The sequence below is a fragment of the Buteo buteo genome, chromosome 19 (genome assembly GCF_964188355.1).
Source record: "Buteo buteo chromosome 19, bButBut1.hap1.1, whole genome shotgun sequence".
NCBI classification, from domain to species: domain Eukaryota; kingdom Metazoa; phylum Chordata; class Aves; order Accipitriformes; family Accipitridae; genus Buteo; species Buteo buteo.
The window spans coordinates 21,876,024-21,894,523 of record NC_134189.1 but is presented as its reverse complement, the minus strand read 5'-3'; the positions used below and the strand labels follow the sequence as shown (position 1 = coordinate 21,894,523).

Genomic DNA, 18,500 nt, shown 5'->3' with positions numbered 1-18,500 from the left:
GTTTAATTCTCAGGCACCACTGTAAAATTGTCTATTAGATGCAGATGAGCATGTTGTAGAGAACCCTGAACTAGTAGTGACGAGAACTGGCATGTCCAGAAGACATCCCACAGAACCCTTTTCTTATGGAAACTAAATCCCGAAACCCTGGTACCACTGCACATGTGGCACTGCCTGAGACAGACATGCTCATTGCCTACTTTCTAGGTGGTCACATCTGAGAAGACACAGGCTCACCTGAGGAGACAGACCTGAGTAGACTTAGAAGACCCATCTCATTTCCTTCCCTGCCATGGTGAAAGATAAACCCTCATCAAAACTTGTTGATTTACCATTATTTTTAAGGTTTTTTTCCCCTTCCAAGCATAGCTGATATCCTATTGATTGCAGCATATTTGAGAAATTTGCATGCAGCTCGTTCTTTGTCATGTTGAGGTCCCTCAGTTGTTTTCTGTAATCCTTGGGAATCTGGAAAACTGAAATTCACAGTAAGACATTTTCCAGTGCTGTCCTTCAGAAAGGGTGGGATGCAGGTAGGGAATGTCTTAGCAGATCATTAGGGATAAATACACCATTTGGGATAAATGTTTTTCCTCCCTGAACAGTTGCAAGTAAGGGCTGCTGAGATGGAGAACATTTGCACAGTGGATTTCTTATTATTTGGCTGTGAGTGAACAAGAAAATTAAATTGTCACTTCTTATCATATATTTCCATGGTGTATCTTTCTCTTATATTGGTTTCCAGGCTGTGCTTTTTTCCCCAAAGTGTGAACTTCGGCTCTGCATCACAGCAGAATTGTTGTGGATGGGAGGTAAAGGGCACAACCTGTTTGCTGTGACACAAACCTTTTCCCTTCCCTTCGGATCCAGCATTATCAGAGGAATTCACTCCATTGTTAATCACTACAGCAGGGTTGTGGATACAGTTTTTAAGAGACCAGATAATGGCAGCCAGAGCAAGAAGTGAATCTCCTACCCCACCACTTTCCAGCTCCCCTCCACATCGCTTATTTTTAGCCTCATCACATTGAGAAGAGGACAAAGATGCTGCGGCAAGGGAAAATACCTGGGTTGCCTGGTTGCCTGTTCTCAGCTGAACAAGAAATTGCACCTGAAGGAGATGTCAGTCTGATGTTATTCTGTAGCTTGGGTCCCCCAGCAAACAGAAATGCATTAGTACTTACATAAAACTGCCAGGGTCACCAGCGCCATCAGCAATGCCAGGCACAGCGTGAGCAAAACCAGGACTACTGGCCAGCAAGAGCGGGACGAAGTGGAAGGCCCTGGGAGGAATTCAGTCATGAAAAGGAGGTGTGATACTAAGGGAATCGTGAATACATTAGCTTCATTAAGTTGCAGCCATCTTTGTGGTGCATTGGTCAATAAATGATTGCTTTTACTTTATGGTTGTACATTCCTGCTGCAGAATCTCTGCACACAGCAAAAGATGCCCAAACAAAGTAAGAGAGTAAGAGATCACAACAGCTCAGTGGAGAATGTGCACAGCCTTGGTCCTTTTAAAGGCCATAGAGTGGGGCAAGAAAGATACTGAGAAAGCAAGATATTGCAAAATCTAGAAAGTTGATTGCTCAAAGCTGAAAACAAATATGCACTGTATGTTTAGGGTAATTTGTGATGTGTGGCACATATATGTGGTAAGCTGGTTAATTTGATTCCTACAATAAACTCCTCTGGTACTTTATGGTAGTTTGAGATGTCTAGCTAGGAATTGATAGAGAATTTTTCTGTAATAAGGTTTACAGCCTAGGCACAGAAATGAGCACTCAGTGAGGAGAAAAAAGGAACAATCTTTTCCTGAGCAAAGAAAATTTTAAGCATGTGGGTCACCCAAAACAGACCCTGTTTATAGGAGGTGGAAGATTTAATGGGTTAAGATGCGCTGAAGGAGGGAGAAAAAGCATTCAGTTTGTCAGAGAAACACTAAATGAAAGGCAGATATTAACATTGCTGCTATATGGACTTTGTGGAGAGCTGCAGCCAGTTTGACTTAATCCAATAAAGGCAGTAGAATGGGAATGTGGAGAGGAAATTGCTAGTCTAGAAAAGGGAAAGAGGTGCTTAAAATTTGGGAGTGAATTGCTGCCAGAGTAGGAACTGAAATCTAGCGTGTCATGCTAAAGGAACAGGAATGGAAACTACTCAGTCTGTCTCTCCTACAAACAGCCTGTGGTCAGCTTCTGTGGTGAAGCAATCCTGGGCAGAACGTTGTACAAGACCTCACTCTATGGAAACTCAAGTTGATGAATATTCAGGTGAAAGATCAGGCAATGGATGTTGTCTTGGACGGGGACACAGATCACTGCTGGCTTATATTCAACCTCCCATTCACCATAAACTCCAGGTCCTTTCCAGACTCCACGGCCAGCCTGCTCCCAGTCTGTGCTGCTGCCTGGGATGAGTCCAGCCTCAGTGCACAACTGGTGGAGCTTCGTGGGGTTTCTGCTTGCCCAGTCCTCAAGTTTCTCAAGGTTCCTCTGTTCTGAAGCTCTACCACTTGGTAGCATCAGCCACCACTGGAATTATAAATTTGCTGAAGACACACTTTCTGTCCTTTTTCAGGTCGTTGATGAAGATATTAAACAATATGGGCTCAGTATCAATCCCTGAGGGACCCCTGAGGGACTCTGCCACCAAACAGATGTTGAACCATCAGTTACTCTCCTTTGAGCCTGGTAGTCCAGCCAGTTTTCAATCCACCTAACAGTTTACCACCCAGCCCGTAACTTCCTCAGCTTTAAAGTGACAATACTGTAGGAGACACTGACAAAAGCCTTGCTAAATATATATTACATCTGCCACTCTCCCTGCACCTGCATTTCATCACAGAAGGCAACCTCAGTCTAAGGAAGTGCTCTAACTGCTTGGTATTGCATAAAAAAGAAATACCTAGTCCCTTCACGAAGAGAAAGAACGTCTCCCTTCTGTGTTATTTTCCAAAGTCTGATCTCACAGGCGTACGATAGATACAGTCAGAGATAAAGCCTGCACAGGAGAATCACACAGCTTTTAGATCCTAACAAGACTTAAAGACGCATTGACTGCTGGAACATACGGATATTTTTAAGGCCAAAGTGCTTCTGTACATGCTCTGAAGCTGAATATTAGGTGCCTGGAGAACTTCAGTAATAGACATGACTCCCTAAGGCAGTCATATGTCCCTAAGTGCTAAATAGACTCATATGAATTGGAGCTGAAGGGCAAAAATAAATTGTTCCTCCCCCTACAAAGTCACAGCCCCAAGCAGAAGACTGAAAGCATTATAGTCCACGCTTCCTGGAGCTTTTAGATGAGAAGAGACAAAGATTTTGTAGTTTGAAAGTGAGATTTCATAAACAAATACAAAATATTTTCTGGGCAGCAATATGAATCAAGACCAAGCAGTAGTTTTAGCTTTGGCTGTTTTAATTAAACTGTTGCCTCAAGTGTTTCTTTAGGTAACAGTTCCCTGTACTGTACTTTGTGATCTCATGGTGCTTCCGCTACACCTAGCACAGCTGAAGAGACTTTGGGCTGGGTCCTCCTTCCTGTGTGTTACTCGCGTTGTCCTCAAATGGATACATTTATTCATTGTGGTTATTTCAATTTGATGTTTGTGAAATAATGCACAGACTGTGCTGTGCGCTCTCAGAATGGGGCTTTCTCATCACAAAATATGCGTTGTCTACCCTGGGACACAGAAGCAGGACATCTGGAGTCGTATGAGGATACCGGTATCACTGGACGTTAAAGGAAAAGAAGCCCGGAGCTTAACACGAAGGGTTCAGATATTTACTTTTTCTTTTTTTTTAGCGACTGAACTATATTTTGGCAATGCTCAAAACCATAACTTAACATAACAATGTTCAAAAAACATATGTTCAAAAAGCATAACATATGTTCAAAAAACCTTAAGTGTTCAAAACTACTGTTCGATACAGAATTCCCCAGAGAATTCCTTTTGAATCACAAGCAAGTTGTCCTCTTGTTTGTAAATCTCTGCTCCAGAGCCTGACCCCATGAACAGCTAGCACTTTCTATGTTCTTTGTTCCCATAAGTTCCACCACTCAAATCTAGAGCTCATCTTCGCAATTTAACACAAATTAAGCAAAATTAATTTTAAAATAGTATTTTAAATATAGTATTTAAAAATGCATTCAGCCTTTTAACAGATATAGCCATTTCAAAGACCAGGGCCTTAATTCAGGCTAGAACTTCAGAAGTGAAATAAAGTGAGTCGGTTAAAGCTAATTCAGTTCTAAGCTTGAATGCAAATGCATGGAGAAATTAAATGGAACTGATCCACTTTAAAAATTAGTTCAAGTTAACTCTGTAGAGGTTTAGACAATTAGGACTGTTTGTGGAGCTTAGTATAACACTCAGTAATGTGCTTTTCCGTGAAATAATAAGATTACGATTTCAGGTATACTTTCCAAACTCCAAAAAGTTCAGGAAGAAATGACAGCAACAAAACCCAGGATACATTTATAACTAGTATAACCTTTCTGAGAGTAACAAAGCAAACAAAGGTCCCTTGGGCATATAATTAAAAGTATTTCCCACCCCATCTACTTTAGCAAGAATAAATCATAAAAGCTTCATAGATACTACACCTTTTTTCTTAGTATCTTCAGGTTTTGTGATATTATCCAGTTCATAGCTGTTTTCAAATTTCAGATTAGCATATGTTACTTCTTCTGTCATAGCTGGTAAAAAGAAAAGCATCAGAACAAAAAGGTAGAAGAAGATCTGGCATTTGCAGCTAGTAAGCTACAAAGAAAATCTACCCCTTTGTGTGGTTTCCTCACATTGGCAGACACAAATGAAACAGCAGAGACATCAAGACACATGTGAGCTTCCTCAATCGCAGTACCGCCCAGAAAATGTTCCTCTCTCACTCATTGCTATATGCTCTTTCTTCCCCTTTACCTCACTTCTACTGTCCCTGACTGACGTATGTTTCCTTCTGCCATTACTGAAAACGCAGCCGCTTTTGTAGAACTCTTCTTCTTTTGGATAGACAGCATTTAATTCCTCATTACATCAAGTTCAGGCTTGAAACACAGAACTGAATACAATGTTTTACAGCTTTGAGGCCATCTTTTAGTTTGGACAGCTGTGTTCAGCAGAAGATGTGTGATCATACTTAGTTTCTGCTTCCTGCCCGAATGTGCTAAAAGCAAACCAGAAGGTGGACTTGCATCTTAAAGGTGGCAAACTGTGCTCTCATCCAAAAGAAGTAAGCACTTGCGCTTGAGGTTGGCACCTCCGCTAGGACACGTCAGGGTGTTGGCTCTTGCCTTCCATGCCACCTTCCCAAAGTGACTGGCGTGGGAGCTCTAAGTCACCCAACTAGAAGGACCTCTCAACAAAGGCTACATCTCAGAAGGTATTTTCTTCCAGTCAGCTTTCTGGCATTAATGTTTTACTTCCATTTCTGAAATAATTTTCTGTATTCTTCATTTCTTCTCCAGATCTATGGCATGAGGAAAAGCATACAATAACACGCTGATTTTGAGAATGCACAGTAAAGTGAGTATTCAAGAAAATACTTTCCATATTTCTCCCTCACAGAGATGGACACAGCTGTAGAAACTACTTTTCTCTGAGGTGAACAAACAATCCTCCAGAGGAAAAGAAATGACAGGGACACCCGGTTAGCCAAGGAGGAGGTACATGTTTGTTTCATCTCAGTAGAAGTTGGCCACCTGCTCTATGGCTGTGTGCCTCCTGTGAACCTATCGATCACTGCATTTCTCTGGAGAACAGCAGTTCTGTGTTATCCTGGTAGGGCAGTGCTTTGCTGGACTATTGCTATTACCCAAAGAATTGTCTAGGCCAAAATTTGTAACGTAACAAATTTTGTTAATGGCGTGACACCAGGAGACAGGATCTTGTAGAGCGAGAGCAAAATACTCAGTTAACACCAAAATATCAGTGATTCTACGATGAGTAGAAAGGCAAACAGACACACTCCTTAATGAAAACAGAAGGAGGAGAATAGATTATCTGAGAAGTTTTACGCCCTCTTAATGATGGTTTTTAACACTTCCACAGTTGTGAAACCTTAAATGTGCATGATGAAAGCAGGATGTCTGGAGTTTCTGGTACAGTTTTTGCAATTTAGCAAAAATGATGAATGGTACAGAAATAGATTATGCATGCACATTACCACCTGAGTGATTAGCATGAGGCTTATGTACACTATTCTACCCCATGTTAGGAGTGTAAAGCGTTCTAAAAATGAGCAGGCGTATAAACTAATCCTCCTTTGTACTTCTGGACCTGCATAACTGAGATTTAGGCTTTAATTTTTCATTTTGCTGAGAATATTAAGCAAACTTTATTCTTTATATCAATGCTAAGATCCAAATGACTGGTCTAAATTAAAAAAAGAAATTTACATCATTAAAATACTGGATCAGCTACGTAGATGAACACACACACACAAAATACATTAATACAAAATGTCAGAAATACAGCCAAGGTTTCCAGAACCCAAACTCTCCTAAAAATCAACCTGACCTGGTTGTTTGGGGATTTTTTTTGCTTGTTTTTTTTTGTTTGTTTTGGGGGTTGTTTTGTTTTGTTTTCGTTTGGTTTTTTTTTCTTCCCCACAAGTGTGCTTATTTAGGGAAGTGTCATTGGTAAAACATGTTTCTTTGTAAATGCCTAAAATGATCCATCAGCTTTGTGTGCCAAAATAATTCTGGGGTTTTGAAAGTTGTATTCTCTTAGGCACCAAGTTAAACAAGTTAAAGGATCCGCACTTTCAGGGCATCTTCATTGACTTAAAGGAGGCAAGCCAGCACCCAGCACCTCTGAATGCTACAATGTGTTCATGTAGCCATTAAGAAAAATAAGCATCTATACAACTATATCCTTTGTATTTATTTATTGCATATTATAATTTGACTATTGCTCCAGGCAATCAGAAATTACAACCATTTAAGAGAAACCATAGGTAAGGACTAAAATGAAGAAAGTAAAATAAGGCTCTAACAGAAAACCTATATAGTCATGCTATTGTAGTATGAGTACTTGTCGGCTGAGAAATGCTGTCGCTTCTCCATTTCTTAACTGACCTGTATACAGAGTGAGGAAACTTCTGGCTGTTTGAAGTATAAAAAATGGCATAAATATGAGAATTTCAATGTTTGTTTGATCTAGGCAGCTGACTCCAACAAACTTCTGGACTTAGAGGAAGAAGCCCTTGCCATTTATTTAGTTGATTGATAATTAGTTGTGCTGCATCTCAAAATGTGTTGTGAAGATCTGGAAGGCTAGAAACATTGTTTGCTAGTTGACAGTGCTGAGGGTAAACAGGAGAAAGATTTCTTGACTGAATCTAAAACACAGAGTGTTTCTAATTTGTTGTAAGCAAATACAGCTACAGTTCATTCTCCTGAAATTCTTACGGAACAGAAAAATGAAACCAGGGTGAAATTCAATAATGCAAATGGCAAGGCCACATATATGGGAATGGGTAGCCAGAAATTTCTGACTCAGAAAGGGCTTGAAAAGAAAAGAACGAGAGTATAATAATATTTTCTGTGAGTGTGAGTAGGAACTGGGAACATATTGTGGCTGTGAGGATCTCACGCCAGTTACATCAGAGGAAGTATCTAGAGCAAAGATAGTGAAATTTAAGTGCTGGTACATAAAGCAGTAGTGACACCACATCCAGAATACTCTGCAGCATTGTTCTGATCACCAAACTTTAAGAAGGATATGATCTGTTTGGAATAGGTGAAGAGAAGGGCTATTTGTAAAACCAGTCAGACATAGTTTCTGTCATACTTCAGGAGACTAAGTGATTTTGGATTGTTTACCCTTGCGCATTAAAGATAAGTAAGTTTATTATAGGAGAGTGCTGAAGAATGTCTGCCCAAGAGTAAAGGATTATAACCTAGTTTATGAATATTTTAAAGCTGTAAATTAGAACAAAAATTTCTTAGACAAGATAAGTGAAATCCTGTAATAGCTTTCAGATGAGAGTATCCGTTATAATTCAACCTTCCATGTAAGCTGCTCATACACTTTCATCTTCCGTTTTGGAAAAAAAGGCCTTTCCCGAAATACAGGTTGATAGTCATATATAAGGTTCATAAATTGCTATTGTACTCCTAAAACCCCCTGCAAAGTCAGATGTTATAGGAAGGATCCTTTCAATTATAAGATGCTTTTAAAAAAAAACAAAAAAACCCAAAACAACAAAAAACCCAAACAAACCACAAACTCACTATTACAAAAGTAAAAACAAGCAAACAAGGGAACCAAAAGAATCCTCAAACCTGACAAACCTATAGCAGAATTAGCCGCATCCCTAAATCTCATCCAGGCATGTAATATACCACAATTGAGGCAGCATGTGCCTTCAGAAGAGCTAAGGAAGTGAAATAAATGTATTAGACCTGCTGGAATATTCTCAGGCCAGCAAGCTAGAGTGAATAAGATCAACTAGCTGACTGTACATAAGTACTTCTAAAACTCAACAGAACAGAAAAATTCAATAGCACAGAACAGAAGGCCATGAGCTTAGAAGACTAATAGCTAAAAGGACTGCTTGGAACAGTAAGTTCATCTGCTGGAAATGACTGTGAGAGCTGGTCACAGGATGTAAATGGACCATTTGCATCCTGTGAGCATGATAAACTTTGGGAAATGTGTTCCTAACAGAAAAAGAGACAAGCTGATGCTCAGGCTCTGCTGCATCTGGAATACCCTTATGGTTAAAGCATCTCTGGTCAGAAAACACAAACCAAAACTGGAGTGCAGAAAAAGGCTGTGCTGATGACAGGAATGTGAGGCCTCTCTTACAGGAGAATGACTGAAAACCTTGTCTCCTTTAGTTTGATAGAATGCCATCTAAAAGGGGAAATGGTTGGCCTCTTACAGATAAAGAGGGGCTAAACATCAGTGGGAAATGAGTCGTTTAGATCTGTGTGATCTGACGTCTACAAAGGCAGTGACTGCAGCTGGCGGAGCAGGAGAGGATGCCCTCAGCTCTTCTGGTTCCCACTCCCATGAGCAGTTTATTAGAGTAAATAGAGCCACCATTATTTCTGGTTTATCCTATCACACGGAAAAGAACCAATGGTAGCAAGAGAGAGTTTGAATCCTTTCTGCTAAGGCGGGCCCTGTGTTTCTGAACGCTGCTGAATAGCAAGAACATGCTTCCCGCTGCTCTTCAGTTCAAGTGGACAGTTCAGCTAGCATCAGAACCTGGTGCAATTTAAAGTAACCCTGTTGCAAATTATCAAATTGCATTATGACTTGCCAAGGTTCTAAAAGCTTGAAGCCACAGCTCTAATGATGCCCAAGTCTGAGAAACCAACAGTGACAATCAAAGACTGGGTCTTAATGGTTGGAAAGTTTGAGGGCTTCCAGCTCTGATGATCAGCCTGTTGATTAACTAGTTCAGTTGATATTTTCTCTTGTACATCTTCTCTATTAGATAATGCTGGTCTGGTTTGGGGTTTTTTTTTGTTGTTTCTTTTCCCTTCTCTTTCCCCTTTTTTCTTTCTTCTTTCTTTTGCTTCTTCTTAGTCTGGAATTGTACTTCCTTTTGACGTCTCAATACTTCTTGTTTCTCCAAACAAGTTACCACACCTCTTAGTGTACAAGTATTTATAATGTGTCATATTGTGTTAGAAACCTCTTCTATGTTATTCAGTTCAAAGAACAAAATCACTACAGAAGTGGTATTTGACGCATGTTTCAGAGCAGCAGGATAGGATAAATTTCTGGTTGTCTGAGCATTGAGTCTTTTCAGTCAATAAATTTGTTCAGGATGTTATACTCCTCAGAGGAACAATGAGTTCCTGTAGCCACTAACAGCTCTTCTTCAGGAAATGAGTTCTTCTGTTGTAAATTCTGTTTTCCCTCATAAAAGAAAAAAGATTTGGGGGAGACAAAGATCACAGCCAACATTATTTAGAACTCCTTTTATTAATTAACAGTTATTAGTGGTAGAGCCAAGCTGTTATTACTAAAAGCAGATGGCTATTCACAAAACACATTCTCTTGCTCCCCTCGTGCAGTTCACACTCTCATCCATAGCTACCCGATGGGAGCGGCAGCGGTGAGGCCAAGGGCAGCGGGACACTCAGCAGCAAAAGGGTGTATTGACACACTGGTGGCTTCTAGGCAGGTGTTCCAAAAGTCCCTCAGGGGGCCCTGAGTTTCACCAGATGTATGCACGGCCCTGTAGCCTTTGTTGGAAACAGCAGCCACTGCTCAGCAGCGGTCTGGGTTACTCTGCGTGTTGTGGGTGCTGGTGTGTGCTGGTGGTACAGATTTGGCAGGTTGTTGGCATTCTGGGCTGACCAGGTCCTGCAGCTCCAGCAGAACTCCTGGACTCCATAGTTTATCAGTCCTTGGGAGATTTTTCCATAGTACCTCTCAGCACATACTGTCCTTCTTGTTTTGCTGCTTTCTGGTAGCTTTTTCTCCATCAACAACTAGTACCTATGGGATCCATTCATACAGACTTCCACAAAAGGCCACTTACATTTGTGTCTCTTGCTGTATCCTTCACTATTCTTTAAATTAAAAATTGTATTATGCAAGAATAGTGTGTGTTACCAGTAACATTCCTAGTAAACCTATAAGAGATTTTTACTTCCCTGAACATTTTGAATCAAAGAAGTACACTGCAGGGGGTGTGTCAATGCCAATGATGCAGTAAAAGGATGAGCTGCCTCCTCTGCTTGAGTAATGAAGGCTACAGCTTCCCATTGGTTCCTATCTACCCAGTCAAAAGGGACATATATTCCCTTATTTAAAGACAGACTCAATCACAAAAGAAGTCTCTAGTGCCCAAGAGTTGCTTACACCTATTTTACAAGGCTAGGACAGAAAGTAAGCAAAGAAAGCAATTCATATGCGTATGAATGCCAGGTAGAGAGAACTGAGCTACCCTCTAAAATGAAAAATGTTTAAGCAAATCAGTCAGGCCAGAAAAGAAAGTCAGGAAAGACAGAAAACCACAAAGAAACATCAATACAAGCTAAAGAAAGTATGATTACAGAGTATTATCGTGCAAAATGCCTGAGAAGGAGACAGGACATGAAACTGCCTTTTGCAGGCTGTTTGGAAGAGAAAGAAGTGAGGACCAAAATGACCTGCTTCTCCAGGGCTGGCCTGGCCTCCTCTGTGAGCCACAAAGACAAGCAGCTGTGCAAAGGGAAACAGGCAGCATATATTGGGGCTGGAGCCCCTGCGTGTCTGGTTCCTGTGCTCCAGTACTTGACATATGAGACTGTAGACATGGATAAGGACATTTCAGAGAAGCAGATTTCTCCATTGTGTATTCTCCAGACTGTCAAAAGATACTCTGAACTTAAACTCATGGCAGGCATCACCATCTGCAAGGCAGAGACACACCACAGGAAGAGGTTAGTTGCCTCACCTCTCAGAAAAGGCATATTAAACAATTGGCCATAAGAAGGATTGCACATAGGAGTGTCACCTTCAAGTGCAAAGAAAGCAGAAGCTCTTGCCCCACACTGGCAAGGCAAGGGCTGTCCCCTGTGCAAGGCTCTTGCCAAATCCAGTGCTATGGTCTAAGGGTACAATAAAAGCCTTTGCAATGCCGTGCTGTGCCTGGGACGTGCCCCACAGGTTTTAGGCAACAAAGTATGAAGAGGGAAGTCAGGAGACAGCAATTGTCTCTCGCCCAGTGGGAGAGAGCACCCTGTCCGTCAAGAGTTTTGTTTAAACTGTGACACCCAGCACTGCCCCCACGGGGAAGAGTCTGCAGAGGGATTGCTCAGGGTCCCCGGCTGTGTTTTGGTATTTGAACACTTGAGCCCCAGAGCTGAAACAAACCTCTTTTGCTCTTGGACTCCTGCAGCCTGTTCTGCCAGCTGGAAGGTCCTCTTTGGGGTCCCCCAAGTTGCAGTCCAGCTGCACCCCATAGCAAACAGCTGTCCTGGACCTTGGGGGACAGGCAGGAGGAGGGAAGGCAGGATGGGACATGTGGGCAGGAAACATCCCACCAAACCAAAGACGGATGCCCTGCTCTTGGGTCAGTCAAGCTTGTCAGCCATCCTTGGACCTTGACTAGAGAGTGCTATAAGGAGTCAATGACATCTTATTGCTGTGGCCAGGACATGGGGCCTCTTCTGCTGCGTGTTGGGCTAGAGTCTCCTGGCTGGACAAGGGCATGCAGATGGACATGGGGATAAAGCTCTGCACAGGGCGGCTGTAGCGCAGCCCTTGCTGAGGAGACCCGGCAACCTGCCTGGAGGGCAACTGGCAGCGCCTGCCTCCAGCTCAGGTTTGTACTTGGTCTGAAAGCTGCTGAGAAGGGAAGAAGGGAGCTGCCTTCCCAAAGGATGGGTGCAGGCTGTGAGGGTGAAAGTTTCTGGAAGAGCAAACTGTCCTGGAGGTTCCTCTTGCACCATCCCAATGGGGACTATGAGACCATATTTGAAAGAAAGTTAGTTTTTCTAATGTTAGGTTGAGGCAGGCAGGCCCTGGCAGCTATTACCAAATGGGTATTACAATAAGGGGAATGCAAGTGGGAGCATCTTGGAAAGCGTCAGCTCAAAGCACGGTCTCAAGAAACTTTTGAGACCTTGTGCTCTCCTTGAGCAAACCAGAAGTAGCAAGAAGCAGCGCTGGGGGACCTGAGGAACACAGAAAGGAGAAGGGGGGCACCACTCTTGGTAGAAAACTCACACTTTGCTACTCTGCAGTTTGGTGAGGGTGCCTGGCTGGCCAAGCACATCGCTTTCAGGTGGATAAATGGAGATATGGCTTCTCATTGACATGGCAGCCTTTTACACTGTCTCAGCCTGGCCATGAGCCCCATTGATCCAAGCTAGGACACTGACCCACAAACTGCCTTCCTGGCCAGACCTCAGACCTACCTCATCACTGTGGACTTGTCTGACGATCACCGGACAGTGTCTGAACCTGGTTACTGCCTCTGGACCTGCCCTGCTCATCTTGCTTGGGTACTGCAGGACTGAGCCCTCACTGGCACGGCCATCGCCTCTGCCAGCCTTTTTACTTCTCTCAGCTCCCAGCACCCTGTCCCTTGCAGAGCAGCTGGCCCTTGCTGCTCCCTGACAATTTGGCCCAGCAGAGGCAGCGGGTCAGAATCAAGTGTGTTTTCAACACTGGGGTTGCTGAATCTGGCAGCCCAGTAGAGGCTAGGCTGCTGCAGGTCCATGTCCCCAGGTCCAGGCAGTAGGGAAGCTGAGCATGCATGATCAATAGGAACACATGCACGCATGATACGTACATACCTGTATGCACAGATGGCCACAGATTACCACAAACAGAAAACAGCACTCACATAAACATCAGCAGCACCTGTGGCCTCATCCTATTCCCCTTTCCAGCCGATCAGGATGAAAGCCTGTTAGTGGAAATACATATATGTGTGTGTGTGTAAAATATTTATAATAGTTTCATATTTTCGTGTATATTTATTTATATAAGAAAATATGGATCCCTTCAGTAGCTGATCTCAGACAGCCAGTCTAATCAGTAGCTGGCCCTGGGATCACGTGGTCTCCCCAGTTTCTGTTGCCCAGACAGACAAGACCCCATGAGCTGCAGTTCCACTCCAGTTGCTGGTACTCAGACCTACACGCATGCATGCACAGACACCCTATGGATCCCTCCAGTAAACAGCCTTAGATGCTTAATCTATTCAGTAACTGGCTCCTGGATCGGCTGGTCTGCAGGTTTCACACACACACAAACAACAGGTCTCTCCGTTAGCTGGTCCAGACCTACTGGCCTTCCCATTAGCTGACCAACCTCTCCAGTAGCTCCTTGGACCTCTTGGTTCCTCCAGTATCTGCCTTTCAGACCCTCTGGCCTCTCCAATATCCAGTCCAGACTTACAGCTGCACCAATAACTGGCTGCCAAATCTCTTAGCCTACTCGATGGCTAGTCCAGCTCAATATTTGTTAGTGACTACACACTGGCGTGCACACACCCACACAATAGGCACGCTCTCTACTCTCCCTGGTTGCTGGCACCTCGGACTCGTGGCCCCTTTTAACCCATTCGCTCCTGACCAGTGGCTGGCACTCAGACCTCCATACACACACGTGCACACAGAGCAGAGAGCCCCTCACCCAGAAAAACAGTCAGGAACAGAGATTAATAAGAAGCAGCCCTGGGGGAAGCCGGGTCAGGGTGCTCCAGTGTCTCTGCTCTGGTTCCTGGAGTGTCCCCACCTGCCCTTGTCCCTTTGTGTTTGTGATGAGCCTTTAATCACACAACCTAACCATTTCTAGGAGGCTCTGCCTTATGTTCCAACTTAGGGGACACAGCAGTAGTACAATGCTGACCTGGCTGCACCTTGTGTCAGTCATGCAGGCTGCCTATCTGTGAGACACGGATTAGCCTCTAAACATGCCTGAACAGCTCTGCTTTACCGGTTTGCTGTGTCTCGGGCTGTGTGGAAGCAGGAGCCGATGCTTCCCCTCCCTCCCCAGACACTCTGCAGAGGGGAAGCTGCCTGCTGCTACTTCTGACCCACACTGTGAAGACCACTGTGAGTCTGTGTTGCCCATGCAGCTTCTTCCTTTGTTTGTCTCAAGCCTTTTGTTTGGGAAAAAGACTTTATCACACCTCTCAGCTAGCCGAAATACAGGTTTTCCATCTGTACAGATTTTTCGACTTTACTCCCTGATAAATGTCATGCACTCCAATGATTTGGGTTTCATAAGAAGGCTTTTTTTGAGAGCTACTTCCACATCCTTGTTCCACAGGCTGTACACCAATGGTTTCAGTAGGGTAATTACCACTGTACAGGCAATAGAAACTGGAACATCCTCATTCAGGATGTACCCTGGATTTGGGCTGCAAGTAGATGATGGAGGCACATCCAAAGTACTTAATAACCACAGTAAAGTGAGATGCACAAATGGAGAAGCCTTTCCACCTTCTCCCAGTGGAAGAGATATTCTGGATGGTGTTGAGAATTAGAAGAGAGCAGAATCAAGCAGCAGGAGCAAAATGCAGCCAAAACACAAATGATAAAAATGACCATTTCAACTAGACAGTTCCTGGCACACACAAGCTTAAGAAGTGGTGCCAGATCATAGAGGAAGTGGTTGGTTTTATTCTACTTGCAGAAAGATAAATAATGCATGTCTCTAAGAACATGCATGTTTACTGAGAACAGAAATCCAGTCCATCCTGAAAAGTTGCCAGCAGAAGGCAGAACCTGTGGCTTATGTTGACATGGTAATTGCAAGGGCCTACAGACTGAAGCATAATGATCATATCCCATTGATGCTATGAGCGAGCATGCAACTGATGCATCAAAAGCCAAGGAAAAACCCACATCTGGATAGCATGTCCCATGAAGGAAAGGACCTTTTGCTTTCTTACCAAATTTACTAGTATGCTGGGGACAATGACAAAGGTATACTATGTCTCTGAGAAGGAGAGAGTAGAGGGGAAGTACATGGAGAAATGGAGAGAACAATCAACCCTTATTATCACCACTATACAGATATTGCTGGTAAGAGCAGACAATTATATGAAGGAGAACACCAAAACCAGCAGAATTTGTGCAATGGAGAAACAGAGAAATCCAGTTTTCAGGAAGAAATCAGGAAGAATTCTGTCACATTGGTTTGGGAGGAGGCTAAGAAACCCTTCCCTCTGCTGCCTCCTCAGGTTGCAGATGTGGTGAACTCTCAGCCCTGGAGCTGTGTTGCCTCAAAGAGTGGTTCTTTGGGGCTGTGTTTGTGTTTGAAATACCCTGATGGCAACTGCTAGGGCTGCAGGCACATGTAGACTTCTGACTGGGCCTTGCCCTGAGGTTTAACTAACCAACGAAGGCATAGGAAACTACTGGGCATGGCATGAGAAATTGCCCAATGTGGCAAGTAACAGCGTGAGAGGTTGACAAAAGTTACAGACAGCACCATGAACAATGGCTGGATTTCTCAGGTGGTTAAAGGACAAGTTTATGTGAGAAATCATTGCACTTCACAGATAATTGGAGGGAGGTATTGGTAGCAAGAATTTTGCAAGGCCAACCATAGTTATGAGTAATACCATTTAGGGCCAAAATTGCCTAGATAACAGTATCATAAATCTCAAATTAGGTAGCAGGTGTAGTAAAACTGGGATAAGTGAGAAAAAAGGGGGCAGGTTGTTTATATGGGAGGAGATTGCAGTGGAGGGACAAGGAATGGGATAATAAAGTATGCAAGTCATGATCTGGGCTGTCCCAGAGTACCTGCTGGGTATCCCTTCCCTGGATTACCACAACTTAATCAGGACCATAAAGCAAATGTTGTTCTGACTATAGAACACATGTCAAAACAACTTCTGCAGTCAGGAAGGTTTGGAGAGAGCAGGATGCTTTCAGTGGTTAGCAGGGGAATATCTGAGACAGACGATCATAGTGCTATCACCATACTGATGCCTGTTGCAGGCCTGATAGTACAGGCATCCTCCTAATCACTTCCTAAAAACAACCATAAGGAGGTGGATGTCCTAGCAAGACTACATTCTAGGTGGGAGAAAAATGGCCCGCTGGAAAGTAACCTAAGAGTGTGTTCAAGCAGTTCCCTAGGAAAGAGCAAATGCTGCTGTCCTGTATGTATTTCTGAAGGCATATTTCTACCAGTCTCTGTTCACTGAAGGTTTTCCTGGATGAGAATGATTCCTGAGGAGAACTTAATTTGCAGAACACACTGACTAGGCAAGATTCTCCCACGATGCAGTTGATATCACAGCCTTTTCTTTCCATGATGCTGTTAGCTGCTGGATTGAGTCAGGAGTTCTCAAGGGGTTAAATTAGCTTTCTAACTGAGCCCTGAAAGTGCTCTCAGTAAACTATTTTCTGCCAAGAGTCTTCCTAAGGGTCAGCCGCATGTTCTTGTTTGTTCAGGTTATAATCTACAGGGTTTAACAAGGGAGTCATTACAGTATAATTCACAGAAAGAAAAGTGTCTTCATCCAGGATGGATCTGGATTTGGGCCTGAAATATATCATGGAGACACACCTGAAGTGCACAGCAACCACAAGAAGATGAAAAAGCACTTAGGAAAAGCTTTTTGCTTCTCTTCAGTAGAGGGAATTTTCTTTACAATGAAGCCATAAGAAAGCAGCATCAATAGGAATGAGCCAAATATAACCAACATGCTAAGACTGAACATGGAAAATTCAGTTCCATTGCTGTTATGCAAGCCATATAATCACAAGTGCCATATCACAAAAGAAGAGGTTAATCTTTTGGCCACAGAAACTTAAGTTAAATATGGAAAATGTCTCTCTTAGAGACAGCACAACCTCAATTAGTGCTGAAAAGCCCACCAGATAAGTACGGGCTTTGGGGTTCATGAGAATGGATTTGAAGGCTTACCTATTGCAAAGCAGCAGTCATAAACCATTGCTACTAGGAGGAAACAAACTGAGCATGAAGAACTAAAGAAAAAAAAATCTGCATAAGACAAGAATAAATGAAATTTTCTTGATTTCTTTTAAGAAATTTGCCAACGCACTATGGACAATGACTAATTAATAACAGATCTAGGAAAGTGAAGGAACAGAGGGAAAGAAATAAATGGGAGAGTACAGTCAATCCTTATTATTACCATAATGGTGACATTTCTGGCAAGTGTAAGCCTGTATACAATGGAAAACACTAGGAAGAGCACAAGCTGCGCACCCAGAAAACTGGAAAATTTGAGCAGGGTTAATTCTGTTGTGAGGATTTGATTTCCTTTTCTCAGTTATGCAAAAAAGTTCTGCTGGAAAGAATGATCATAAGACAAAGGAATGAAATAATATCACAGCTTAATCCATTGGAAAAGCTGATCTTTTCCTAAACAAACCATTATACCTTGAAATGTTACAAGGACTGAAAATATTTCACACTTTCAAAGAGTCTTTCACATGAGAATAACTCTAAGAGTAATAATAGTAATAAAAAATTACTGTAGCTTCTTACTTGCTGCCCAACTAAGACTCCAGAGGAGTTTAAGCCATGTACCTAATAACCTTGTCACATGAAGGTCTACATATAAAGATAAAAATGAGGACGCTTGCAGGAAAATCAAAGGAAATAAGAACAAAACCGAGGCTGATACCTTCTGGGAAGAGATGGTATTTCTCCCTTTACTCAAAGGTTTGGTTTTAAACATCCTTCATCACGGATCTTTGAAAATTTGTATCACGTAAGTGCAAATTCTCAGACACAGTGTCAATGACCTGATGAAACTTAATTTGCATGGGGAGTCCCTGCATTTTTCCCTCACACACCTGGCACAAATATTGTTGTCGGTTTCTTTTCCAGCTACGGGGCAAGACTGGAATGGCGGAGGGGAGAACGGTTGCTGGCACTGAAACTTTCAAACCTCAGGTTTTGTCATGGCTTAATACGTCTCTGCTAATGATCCTTCTGGGGTGATAGGCCTTGACAGGCAGGACCCAACGGGACCCCCATCTGGGCAGCCTGCGGCTCCGGGATCCCCCGAAACGAGGAAGGCGGCCCTCTCCCCAGGAGC

General features: G+C 43.0%; 1 protein-coding gene and 1 long non-coding RNA gene across 6 annotated transcripts in view; one reads left to right on the top strand and one right to left on the bottom strand.

The window, feature by feature from the left end:
* The window catches only part of LOC142042091 (C-type lectin domain family 12 member B-like), a 9,787-nt gene extending 4,893 nt beyond the window's left edge, over positions 1-4,894 (bottom strand). The window contains exons 1-4 of one of the 5 annotated variants that reach the window (XM_075051606.1): positions 4,786-4,894; positions 4,612-4,704; positions 1,185-1,283; positions 333-476 (exon numbers count right to left, since the gene is read on the bottom strand). In XM_075051606.1, the coding sequence (XP_074907707.1) occupies positions 333-476; positions 1,185-1,283; positions 4,612-4,702 (334 nt within the window). In that variant the 5' untranslated portion in view covers positions 4,703-4,704; positions 4,786-4,894. Of the gene's footprint in view, positions 1-332; positions 477-1,184; positions 1,284-4,611 lie in introns of all 5 variants that reach the window. The other 4 variants (XM_075051608.1, XM_075051609.1, XM_075051605.1 and 1 more) reach the window with 4 other exon arrangements.
* The window catches only part of LOC142042093 (uncharacterized), a 25,726-nt gene extending 7,226 nt beyond the window's left edge, over positions 1-18,500 (top strand). Inside the window, exons 2-3 of the long non-coding RNA XR_012653616.1 lie at positions 5,473-5,530; positions 18,290-18,500. This is a non-coding gene — a long non-coding RNA (uncharacterized LOC142042093). The remainder of the gene's footprint in view (positions 1-5,472; positions 5,531-18,289) is intronic.